Here is a 13,350-nt window from a genome sequence, read left to right on the forward strand (position 1 = left end):
CATGAACCACAAGCTCCTCGTTCACCTCTTTGCTTGATATCTGCAAATCTTGACATGTCTTCACAGCTTCCAGCCCTCCATCTTTGTTGGCTCCACTTCTTGTCTGACCAGGCTGTGGTCTTTGCAGGGCCTCTTCCAAAAACTCCCTCAGACATCCAGCCGATGGCTAGTACATTCTCCAAGATCCCTTAATTCTGGTATTCCTTACGGCTTAAGGGGCATTGCAGCAGCCAGTCTAGTGGCCACCTCCTTTAAGAAAGCAGAAAATCCTTCACACCCACTCATTTTCTCTCCTCTTCTTCTTTAACCCTCTGACAGAAGCAGACCAGAGGCTCCTGACATGTTGTCTTCGGGTACCAGTCCTGTTCTTCTTAACAGGAAAGTACGACAAGAAAGCCATCAATGCTTAGACACACAGAGCTGAGGCAGCCCCCAGTGCTGCCCACAAAGGCCCCTCGTTTCCCAGGTGAGGTTGTTTCAGAAGTAACGCCCTGTTCCTGGGGCACGTGCCTGCGCTCAGGGTCCTCTCCTGGAAGGAGGCAGCGAGGCCCAGGCTGCAGGCAGCGGGGCGGGAAGGGCAAACACACCTCGAGCCCTGGCTCTTGGGATGTTACCTGCCCCTGGAGCTGCGTGGGAGTCACGGGAGAAGAGTTGTCCTCCAAAAGCTCTCACCGGCAAGCCCTCACCTTTATGTCTCTCTCATTTTGCCCGGCTTCTTCACTCACTCAGAACTGCCTGCAGAGACAGACAGGGAGGAAGAGCAGCAGGCGTTGTGAGCTGCTCTGAAGGCTTCTGTTTCGCTCTCCCATTCACCTCTTTTCCCACAGTTGAGCACAGAGCGTGCTTTATACAACGTGTTCCTGCTTTCAGCCGTGGAACAAAACCGTCCCTCAGCACTTGTGCCGTACCGCGCTGGCTCTTATTAGAGTAGGAAGGAGTAATTACAGGGATTATGAATGTGGTGCTGAATGTCAAGGCATATTAAAGCTGTTCAATATCTCAAAATAGAATAAAGATTCTTCCACCTAAGGCGCTGCTTTTCTGCCTGAAATTAAATTATGGCATCAACTGCCTTGGATCTACCTAGTAACTAATTTTGTTGGCATATTTGAGAAGTTACTCATCTCACCGTTACCAGAATGCGTCAAAACTCTTTGTGCTCATAGGCATCACAGAGCTTTTAATCCAATGCTGCTCCTAAGGCACAAAAACACTCTGTCACTCACCGAGAACATAGTGCATGTGTCATGCTGCTGTATGTATCACGCATGCCAGGCTTTGGGGATAAGGTGGCTGATACAGTGTGGGATCAGGGACAACTCCATTGCCCAGTAACTTATTCTTCGAGTTATTTGTCTCTATGCACATTTGATTTTGGGGAACGATTCCAAAGCAGTGGACTAATCCATTTAGAGTCCGGACCGCAGTGTCTCAGGAGACTGGCAGCTGAAACGCTGCTTGGGCTCAATGCTTCTCCCACTCCTGCAGCCACACAGGGAACTTGCCACCACACAAGTGCTTCAGTACCCAGCTGCTGGCATCGTAACACGTCTGAAATCCATTGGGAGGCCTGAAGAAGTGGTGAAAATCTCCCATTCACTGAGCTGGGGAAGATGTGAATGCCTGAAACATGTTCAGGTTCATGCCAGTGTCAGGGACAATGCTTTTGCAGTGAGGCTTCCTACACTAGTAGCAGGAAAAAGCAATATTTCATGGGTAATTGAAGAAATTTAAAGTAATGAATGTGACGCGGTCTGCAAGGCAGTTGAGACACTCCTTCCCAGCCTGAATAGCTAAGAAACAAGGCTCAGATTTGTCAGAGGATTCAGCAAAAACTGAATAGCTATCATTCAGTGATAGAGATGCTTTAATAACCTTGCTGCTGTTCTACCATTAAATCCCAAAGCAACTAAAACTACTATTGTGTATTTTTAAGTGGGATTCTGAAAAAAAAAAAAACAGCAGAAGAAAGAATGACGTAAAGAGACCCATGGTCCAGTTCTTTCCTCCTTCCCTGCTCTAGACATTTAGAAATGCAGCTATTTCACAATTACTCGGATAATCCAAACAGATTCAGTAGAATTGTAGCTCCCAGTACCTGTCCTCATTATTCCAAGCAGATCTTTACCTCCCAGCTAGCAGAACTACTAAATCAGGTCTATTCTTCCTAGACTTCTGCCTGCTAGTAAGGACTTTAGTAAAAATAGGACAGCTGCTGACATTATTCAGAACTATGCTAAAACATTTGATTTAAAAGCTTATTTGAGAGTATTTTGGCTCTGTGCAGCAAGAAGGGAGATGCACAGACTGTTCAATAGGGAGCAGTAACAAGGCAGTATTGTATCAGTTGCACAGGATAAAAAGCAAGAAAGAGATGGGATGTGCACTCTCCAGGTGTCGGAGAGGATATCCCTCTCTTAATGTGCTGGATCCATTCGATGGTGCCTCTGACGGGAAGCTGAAGGAAACCATACATATGTGTGTATATATGTACATGTGCATGCATAACATGTCTGCGTATGCATGTTCTTATGTGCATGTTTTTAAAGAATCACAGTTCTGTTCCTACTTCGATAAGAATAAAAGATGATATTCACTTTGCAAGCCTGAGTGAAGCATCTTTTCAGAAAAAACACTGAATCTTTGTTCTTTGTTTTGGTTCACTAGTAGTATTGCAGAAATGTCAGCAAATCCCAGCCATGTTGAGGCCTTCTTGTGCCAAAACCAGACGCTCCTTCATTTATCTTGTGCATTGCAGAGGTAAACACTGGCATTCCTTCTCACTTCCTCAGAAGTCTACTCTCTCACACTAGAAAAATCCAGCACCATAACCCAGACCGAGAAACCATAGATAGAGGACTGCTAGTATTAGTCTGCATCAACGACAATAACAACTAGGTAGCTTGTCAGAAGGGCTGCATGACTCAGTCTAACTTCCACAAGTCTTTCCACGCCATTAAATTTCAGTATTGTCCCATGAAATTTAGAGTAACAGGCAATTAAACATGCCCTCATTTTCGAAATCAAGTTAATGAAGCGAGCGCCCTGCAATGTAAAGGCTTGTTTCACAAAGATTTCTAGAGTCATACTGCATTAGCAGGCATATTTATTACCTGGCAGCAGCTGGCTGTGAGAAAACATGAGTATTGAAGTCCCCTTTCATACAGAGCTAGGTTAACATAAAACATGAAAAATAGTTATCACAAACTAAAGGCAAGCAACTAGTTGTAAAGTCTGTAGAAATAAATGTCATTTCTGTAACTAAATTCTTGTGTTACCTTCAAAGATCTCTCTCACGCCGAACTGTCCCACAAATAGGCTTTAAGGTATCCTCATTGTCCCCTAAGGGCTGTATTTTGGGGTGCCGTTACCTTCTTTTGTACTCCCTACCACATTTTGTGAAGAGAAGATTCAAATTCAATTTTTTTCTTTTTTTTTTTTTCCACTGATCCATCAGTATTCCTACTTGAAACCACATAACGGCCTATTTTAAACATTCCCTTTTACCCACTGTCACCGAAATAGCAAATCTTACACAGCCACTGCATCAGCTCTAACTTTTACCCCGCAGAAACTAAAATCTTTAGTTTGGTCAAGTAAACTGTTAGGAATCTGAGATTTCATTTTCTACCCGATTACATGAGGAGAAATTGAGTTTTGCTCGTTTGAATTAAGGAGTTCAAGATTTGAGATTTTTTAAAAAATGACAAAAACTTTCAGTGTTACCAGAACTTAAGCTCTCCCACTGCTGCCATCTCTAAAAGCTCTTCCGTTCACGCAGGTTTCTCTGCAGTGCTGCACCAGCGACTACGTTTGTAAGAGGAAGGGAAAGGAGCCTTGAACAAAATGTGGGATCACAACCCCACACCTCCAGGAGAACAGACCTTGTCTTGTCTGGGAAATCTGCTTGGGAGATGCCCATGGGAGACCACCCTGGAGAGAAAAGGGACGCAGGACAGCTAGATGCTGCTCAAGGGCCACCTCCTCCAGGCTCAGAAATGGCCCACCCCAGCACACAGGCAATCAGGCAAAGCCAGCAGGAGGCCTGCATGCACCAACCAGGAGATTATGATTCACTTTAGACATAAAAAATGAGTGTACAAGCAGCAGAAGCAGCAGACCAAACAGTTCTACAGAGACGCTACCCAAGCATGCACAGATAAGGTTAGGAAAGCCAAATCCCAAATGAAGCTGAATCTGCAATGGGAGGTAGACAAGAAACGTTTTTATGGATTTATCATCAGCAACAGGAAGACTGCTCTGGAGCAGAGGACCATCCAGCCTGGCCTTGAACACCTCCAGGGATGGGGCATCCACAGCTTCTCTGGGCAACCTGTGCCAGTGCTTCACCACCCTCTGAGTGAATAAGTTTCTCCTAAAGCCTAGTCTGAATCTCTCCTCATTTAGTTTAAGGCCATTCCCCTCTTGTACTGTCATTATCTACCCAAGTAAAGAGTCCTTCTCCATCCTTTTTATTTGTCCCCTTTAGGTACTGGAAGGCCAATGAGGTCTCCCCAGAGCCTTCTCCTCTCCAAGCTAAACAAGCCCAGTTCCCTCAACCTGTCTTCGCAGGAGAGGTGCTCCAGCCCTCTGTGGCCCTCCTCTGGACTCGCTCTAACAGCTCCAGTGGGGCACAATCCCCTCCCTCGCCCTGCTGGCCGCTCCTCTGTTGACGCGGCCCAGGACGCAGTCGGCCTTCTGGGCTGCAAGCACGCATTGCTGGCTCACGTCGAGCCTTTCGTCCACCAGAACCCCCAAGTCCTTCACCGCAGGGCTGCTCTCAGTGAGTTCTTCTCCCAGTCTGTGCTCCTGTCTGGGATTGCAAGGTGCCCAGGTAGTAGTACATTAGTGACAGGAGTTATCTGCCTCTGCCACCAACCAGTCTACAACTCACCTGCTTACGTTCACCTGAGATTCAGTGCTTTCCAGCTTCTTGTCTGACACGAAGCCTTGCTGTGTGTAAAATAGGTATTCCGTACATATAAAGTAATGCAGTGAATTTTACTGTGACTTCTAGGTGTGTATAATAAAAAAGCTGAACAAATACAGTGCTCTCTGTGGTGGTTTTACCCAGCTGGACAGCTGAACTCCACCACAACCTCTCACTCCTCCTCCTCAAAAGGAAAAAGGGGAGAAAATATGATGGAAAGGGCTCAAGGGGTGAGATAAGGACAGGGAGAGCACTCGCATATTATCCTCATGGGCAAGACAGACTCAGCATAGGGAGATTAATATAATTTATTACCTATTACTAATAAGCCAGAGCAGTAAGAAACTAAAACCACCTTCCTTCTCATCCACCTTTTTCTACTTTCTCCTCCCGGGTGGTGCAGGGCAACAGGGAATGGGGGCTGCGGTCAGTCCCTAACACTTCATCTCCGCCACTCCTTCATTCTCTGCCCCTGCTCCACGTGGGGTCCCTCCCACGGGATGCCGTCCTTCCCAAACTGAGCCTGTGGGGGCTGCCCACAGGCAGCAGCTCCTCAAGAACTGCTCCCACATGGCTCCGTACCAGGGATCCATCCCCCAGGAGCAAACTGCTCCAGCACGGGTCCCCCATGGGCGGCAGCTCCCCCCAGACCCCTGCTCCTGCGTGGGCTGGAGCTGGCTCTGACCTGACATGGGGCAGCTGCTGGGCTCTGCTCACAGAGGCAGCCCCCTGCTACCAAGGCCTTGCCACGTAAACCCAATACGTTGTCTAATGTGTATTTCAACAAAGCCTGTAAAAAATAAATAAATAAATAAATAAATCTGCTGTATTAAGTATTTACAAAAGCATGCAACTTCCAAAAAAAAACATACCAGTTTATTTTACTGGCCAAAGTATTAAACACTAAACAAGACAAGCTTCTTGTTTACACAATGGGAATGTAAATTTTCATGTACAATTACAAAAACACTTCACTGTAACGTGAAATACTGAAGTACTAAAGCAAAAGTGTCACACAACAAACTGAAGGGTATAAGAAAGCGTGGCACATTCATTTAAACTCAGGCTCAGCTGAAGACAAACATCTATCACCTGACACAGCTACTATGCTGCCTTTAGTGAATATTAAATGTACACATCTAGTCTGCTGTCTTAGAATTATACAAATATCAATATATTACATATCTATATATAGCATTGTAAGCCTCAAACTGTGACAAAAGTTGGACAATTAAGTTAGAAATCTCTAAAATTCTCACAGAAATCAGAAGAGACCTACTTAGAGAGAGGTGTGGCTAAAAGCTATGTATTTCTGTACCTGATGAATCTGTCAGGTATTTAAAAGAATTCAACATCCCCTTTCAGAAAAGTCATTGTAGCTCTAGAACAAATGGTTAGAGGTCATAATCCTTTTGCACAAATGCTATAGATTCTCACAACAAAAACAATTCTATTCTGCTGTCAAGAGTTTCAAAAATGTTGCTTTTCAAAGCCATCGTCGCAAACAGTTCCCTTTGATTAAAACAGTAAGGTCAGTTATAAATGTCAGCATTAAACAACTTCTCTCATTATAATTTGAGATGATTCACTCCTACATAACATTTTTTTCCAGCAGAATGTTGCAACTGTGTGTGACATTTGGAGTGTATTCATCAGAACTACCTACTACCGGGTAGACTACAATATGTAATGTCTTCATATATTTTCCCTGTGCTGTTAGAAGACCTCTACTTCTTTAATATACGCTTTTCTTCCGTCAGTATAAAACAAGTAGATGATGTTCCAAATCCAAGGCCTTCCAAATTTTAGAAACACTGGGAAAGAATTAATAACTATGCTTCTTGCCCCAACCCCCTCCAGTTCTGCACTGGAAACAGCACAACGTGTCTTATGGAAGTCAAGATGCACGTTTGGACAACAAATAATTCTGCCATTCCTCCCCCATCCCCATTTTTTCATACTTTTAAATAAAAGAAAGAAGCACAGCTGAAAGTTTTATTACTTACATCAGTAAAGAAATTCTGTAGACTAGATCAGTATCAAAGTGTGATGTCAGTTCACAAAAACATGCACATTCTCCGAGTCGCTCCGGAGACTAACACAGACACATTTACACAACGTCACACATGTATGGAAGCAGCAGTGTCTGGTACCAAGAAACTTCCTCTTTTACCATTTTCTAAAGGAAGAATAAATCCTTACACAATTTCAGTTGTACCAATGACAGTTTCTATTTTGGATTCAAGCCAGAGCACAGTTAGAATAATTAGCTGTATAAAATAAAAGGATAAACTAACTTTAATGCTGTTTGACTTGTAGCCAACAGCATTGCAAACATGTTATGTATCTACACTTTATGGCATTTTAGTTGCCTCAAAATTCCAATGATTTACAGCTAAAGAAGCCAGATCTTCCAAGTGTAATAAACACCTTTGACATCAACACCCAGCTTGAAATAATATCTACTGTGGAGATAACTGAAAGGATCATGAACTAAATGAAATGAAACAAACCCAACAGAAGTACTTATAAGTTCTAGTTTCTTAGCACTAACTCATAAATAATACTGTCACAACAAACATTTGTCAATTGCAATTTTATTCATCTATCCCAGTTTTTGTTTCTATTTTAGTTACTGTAAGGTGTTTCCACAGTATTGTTAAATATGACACTGCAAGAACAGATCAGGAGGCAGCCCTAAGTTCTGCAGGTTATTTCTTCATCACATCTAATATAAATTTCAAGGAAAGGAAAAGCTTTACATTCAGTATATGTACTTCTAGGCAATGTCTGCAATCAGCTGCCTGAAACTTTTCCATTGCTTGTCATTATGCATGCTCCAGTAACCACATATATTAGTCAATCTGAAACAAATATATTGTCATCTAATGTGTATTTCAGGGGAAAAAACAAAAAAAAAAAAAAACAAAAAAAGAGTAAAAAGGCAAAATTTTCTGCTGTATTAAGTATTTACAAAAGCATGTAACTTCCAAAAAAATACACCAGTTTATTCTACTGGCCGAAGCATTAAACACTAAACAAGACAAGCTTCTTGTTTATACAATGGGAATGTAAATTTTCATGTACAATTACGAAAACATTCACTGTAAGGTGAAATACTGCAGTACTAAAACAAAACAATGTCACACAACAAACTGAAGAACACAAGAAAGGGTGGCACATTCATTTAAACTCAGACTCTCAGTTGAAGACAAACATCTGTAGACCAACGTAGCTATTCTGCTGCTTTAGTGAATATTAAGAAATGTACACATCTAGTCTGCTAAGTAGTAGAATTCTACAACTTAACCCTAACAACTATGTCTTCTTATTTCTTTTCATTAATCAACCAGTCATAAACCTGAATAACATTAGCTGCTTAAAAGTTACTTGTGCTTCAGTATAAGTCAAAAAAGGTATACCTAAACTTATCTCCAGGCAGACAGAAAAGTCTCCTAGAATTTTAGTGTTTGGTCTGTCACAAGGTCTTTCTACGTTCTCGACAAAAAGGGATGACTAGCTGCAGACACCTGGACAGTTGGGAATGACTATGCATTAGATCCTCACCTTGATTCTACACACACAATAATATGCTGTCTCTCAGATAATCACTGCCACTGAAGTGCTTTTGTCTGCTATTGCTTCTCTGCAATAAGTATTATTTCTGCATAAGTAGTTTCAATGTTCTTTTTTAATTGAAGTCTTAAGCTTATAAAAGTTGGTATCAAACAAGGTCACCAAACTGACTGAAGGTTAAAGGTTAAGTAACCTTGAACATGTTGCTCTTTTAGAATTTCTAACTAGAAAAATAATAGATACAAAAAATTAGGAGTTACACTGCTAGTTATATTTACACTATAACTTCCCTTTGTGCTTGCAAGTTACTGAAAGTACACATCCTTTGGTAGCATTCTCTTAGTCTCAAGTAACAAGTTCATGTGAAATGCATTTACACTCCTGATTTGCTTGATTCAGTGCAAAGGGTTCATACCATATTTTCTACAATGCCCTTACATAAGCACATCTCTTCCTCATAAGTAATAACTATTGATGATGGCAACTTTTCAATGAGTAGTTTTGTGCTTGCTATTTAAAAGTACAAAAGGGATACAGAGTCAGTCACACTCGTTGTCTGAAAAGTGACTATTACAGCAGTTGGTAAGAACTGCCATACACAAGTACTGCTACCATATGACTTTTGACCCAGTTTCAAAGATACACATATAATCCAAAATGCATCTATACCTTAGACACATATAGGCATACAGAAGTATGAACACTGCAGTATATACTGACTAACATTACAAAAACCATCCATAACATCACACACTGACCAATGCCTTCCAGTTTTAACCTTGCATGTAAGTACAGCTTTCTCATGACTCATATATTCTAACAGTGCCATTCCAAAATTCTATGCTCATGCCATAAGGCTCCTCTTAAATAAAAAAAAAATGCTTGCAGTTTTGCCTATGCCAAGAAGTATTGAAAAGTAGAATCTGGGAAAGGGGATCTATTTGTTCCCATGGTGTGCATTTGTAAAAAGCCAGATATCTTGGCCAGTGGCTGAACAATCAATGTTTGTAAATCTGGTAAAGCTGTAAACTTCACACAAAGCCATAAGCAATCAGGAGTATAAATACAGTGAGTGAAAAGAGGAACGTAACAAGCTATTAGAAGTTGATGCAAAATAATTGAAACTGTAGTCTATTCACTATTACTGTCAAATGTGAGCTGAATAAGAATGTATGGGCTTGAGGTTTAAGACAGTAATGTAGAGTACATTAAGGAGCTTACTGTACGGTACCAATATTGGCATACAATCCCATATTTCTTTTTTCATACTTGCTAATTCATGGTATCAATCTGTTGACAAAGTTATACTAATACTAGGAGGTCGCTGCTGGTTAGGTTGCTTGCTTAAAAGAGGAAGGTCTGTTCTTTCTGTTCCATAGATCAGTTTTTCCTCCTGAAGACTGCAAGCTGAGAACCTGTTTGCCTCTGTACCAGATACACCACCACGATTATTTGGAACTGTGACACCACTGACCTGTTCAAATGATTTACTAAACACAGTAGTAGTAGTTCTGGCCAAACTATGGCTACCAGGTTTAGGCAGGGACTGGCTGGTTGTCAGTGTCAGTCTCTTCAAGGAAACAAGTTCTAGATTCTCGCTCATGGCTCTCTGAGTTTGTTTTCGTGATAAGTGATCTCTGCAGGTTTCTGCTTCTTTTTCTTTTCCTCCAGCTTTGCTTCCTCCAGATCTTCGTTGGCTCTTCCCTAAAAGGTTCTTACTGCTTGCGTTGCTGCTGTTAGGTAAGGCAGACTGACTCGTGCTAGATGCAGCCCTAGAGTAAAACCCTTCATCAGTTTCAGATACTTCTATCAGTTCTTCTTCAATTCCTAGATCAGTATTACCTGTGTGGTAGGGAGAAAAAAAATATTAACATTTGGCTTTCTCACTTTTATTGACTTTTATTACTAAGCTTTGATATTTACAAGCATGAAGCCATGAAGCAAAAGAACAGAGAATAGAAGACAAAACACTTACCTATTACATTTTGGAAGTAAGATTCATTAGGATATAAAGCTACAGCAAATAATACTGCATTAACTAGATCAAAAAGCATGCCCACAACCTCAGTTTGTAGTGATTTTGAAAAAAATGCATTATTGTTAATTCATGCAGGAGATTAGAAACATATTAGAAGATACCGCACAAAACTAAAAAAAAAAGTATAAATCTCATTTTGAGCAAGTGCTCCAATACGTGATTTTGCAAAGCTGATTAATTATGAAGATCTGTGATCAATGTCCCAGAAAACCCAATATGGCACCTGCTCATTTAGCAACCCAAGAATGCCTTAGGACTGAAAGGTCACCTTCTGCATCGTAAGTCTGGTGGTATTAAGTTGGAAACTCAAGCACAATGGAACATGAAATCTCCTATATACCATGAGAAGTCCAATTTGGAATACCTTAGGTACACAGTGAGATAATTTTCACGTCCATTTTGATTGATTCTTCATACCATTGATCACTGGATCTGTAAATCCAGTAAATATGCTCTATACAATCAAAGAAGTGTTGAGTCTCACAGTATACAGCCTCCAGATTAAATGTGTCTACTTGTAAGTACATCATTATTGTCTGTGGCACAGACAAAGCTGTGTGCAATACATGCATTTGTGTTATTACGCATGCAAATATATTAACTGCATACTTTAATTCTCCAAACATGCAGCAGTGATCCTTTCAATCAACAGCTGTACCTTAGAGTGCAGCTACAAGTGGTCTGCTAAAACTGCACTCTGCCAGTTGAGTTTATTCCATCATCCATCATTTTTCTTACAGATTTTTGCCTCCTGATTTCTGGCATGCCTTTGCTGTCAGTTCTAGGATCTGTAGCTGTTTCCTGTACTCCCTGTATATGCTGAACATCATTCTCTGCTAGTGCTCTGCTCTTTTCCCCATTCCCGGTTCTCTCTCCAGACACATTTGTGACACTAATCTCAGGTATGATAAAGTTGCCCAATTCAGTAGCATCATTACCATTCTCTGGTTGTTCTAGAATTAAAGACGGATAAGAAAAAAAAAAACACACAAAAGATGTCTGAAACAAAACATGAAACAAAAAACCAACAGAAACAGATGACTAAAGCATTATGAATTAAAGCAGATGTTCACATGTCAAAGTCTTGTTAATCAGCAATATTAGTGAGTATGGAATTTTATTTCTAAATTCTGGGCTTCAATCTTCTGATGATTGGCCTGCACCCACGTACTGGGAAACCTCACACTCAGTATTTCAAAACTGAAATTTTATTTTAACTGGAGGGGATCTTCCCCCAGCCCCCACACTGAGGACTCCTGTGCAGGCACTGTACTTCCAGGCACAGCGTGCTGCAGAGCTGGGCTCCTTACTGTTGTGCTGTCTGCACTCATCACAGAAAAGAAATAAGTCTCAGGGGCAGAAGGTTTTTCTGGCAGGGATGGGCATCCCTGTCGCCACGTGGAAGAGCTAACACTGAATTTACCAGCAAAAGCTAATTGTTATGATTCTTTCTAATTAACTAGTCAACTATTAACAGAAGTATCATTAACAAAAGTATCCATCTAACAAGTTGTACTATGCAGTGGAAATGGCATTAAGAATTGCTGCTATTAGCCACTACTTTCCTGATACTAGTCATGAAACACAAGTTAAAAGCTGTGTTACTCCCTTTAAGAGCGGTTTTTGCAAACGTCTTCTGTTGTCAGTAACAAGGTAAGAATTGCAATTGAGCACCACGAACTGCAGCAGTACTCATACCACCAAATATAGCACTTTTTCTAAAAACACAGGAGGAGAAAGTTAGTGAGGAGAGAAGATCAACACTCTCGTTGGCCTTATTGGACTCATTGCACAGGGGTGAGGCAGCTGTGCCTCTCCTATAGCAATCTTCAAACCCCCTCCTCCCCCCCGTCAGTGCCACTACGGGCACCTTATTTCACAGCACCACCTCTTCCCAGGATCCATGGGTCTCCACATGCACAAGCCCAGAGACTTCACTGGCAGCTAGGAAACCAGGCAGAGGAGAGGGCAGAACAGAGCTCGCTGTCAGCCCCTTCCCCACCAAGGGCAGAAAAGCACTGATTAGCAGCACCCGGCTCCAAAGAAAGGAGATTCAGAGTGCATGAAGTCCAGGGCTCAGCACAGACTGGAGGAACAGAGGAAGAATTTATTTCATGGATTTTGTGGTAATAGTGATATTGAATTATTGTTCAGTGGCATGCATTTCTAAATGCAATATCCTATTGTGTATCAGCACTTTATCCACCACTGCTAGATTCCCACAGCTGTGTAATCACTACAACAATGAACTGGGGAAAAAAAAAACAACCACTAAGCTTTACTCGAATAAAGATTAAACGTAATTATGCTAACTCCTATTAACTACTTTTAATGAAAGGTAATATACCTTTCTGAGCTTAACATTGAACTACAGGAGGAAATCAATGAAAAGAGGACGTGAGGTATCTCAACTTCTATTATCGCTATCTCCCATAATATCCACAAGTCCTCTGGAAGGAGTAAGGCTACACAAACCATGTCCCTTACAGTAGTACCCCGTCCTTATAATTTTTAAGAACACCTAAAACTAACCTTCAGCTTCGTAGTATTTGGTTTTGAAGATAATACTGCTTCAAGATGGACAACTCTGTGGGTCTATCCTTTGAGAAAGAGATATTAATACCCAGTGCAAAAGGCAATGTAGCAAAAGAGAAAGCAAAGAAACTGCTAAATTTTGTACAGATGAAACTAAATAATTATGGCACTTTGAAAGGTAATATAAATATGCTGTAGGATTTGAAGAAAAATACATTTGGAGTCGTGTTTCTGAATGCTTCGAGTAGTACAACCAACCTTGGTAAATGCA

The 13,350-nt window shown here is 41.3% G+C and overlaps 1 protein-coding gene across 8 annotated transcripts in view; it reads right to left on the reverse strand.

The window, feature by feature from the left end:
* Positions 1-5,784: 5,784 nt before the first annotated feature.
* The window catches only part of HYCC1 (hyccin PI4KA lipid kinase complex subunit 1), a 45,370-nt gene continuing 37,804 nt past the window's right edge, over positions 5,785-13,350 (reverse strand). For 5 of the 8 annotated variants that reach the window (XM_080582656.1, XM_080582658.1, XM_080582657.1 and 2 more), the window contains exon 11: positions 5,785-10,348. In XM_080582656.1, coding sequence (XP_080438782.1) covers positions 9,792-10,348 — 557 coding nt within the window. In that variant the 3' untranslated portion in view covers positions 5,785-9,791. Of the gene's footprint in view, positions 10,349-11,202; positions 11,498-13,350 lie in introns of all 8 variants that reach the window. The other 3 variants (XM_080582662.1, XM_080582663.1, XM_080582661.1) reach the window with 3 other exon arrangements.

The sequence above is a fragment of the Anser brachyrhynchus genome (genome assembly GCF_964034855.1).
Source record: "Anser brachyrhynchus genome assembly, chromosome: 2".
Taxonomy (NCBI): domain Eukaryota; kingdom Metazoa; phylum Chordata; class Aves; order Anseriformes; family Anatidae; genus Anser; species Anser brachyrhynchus.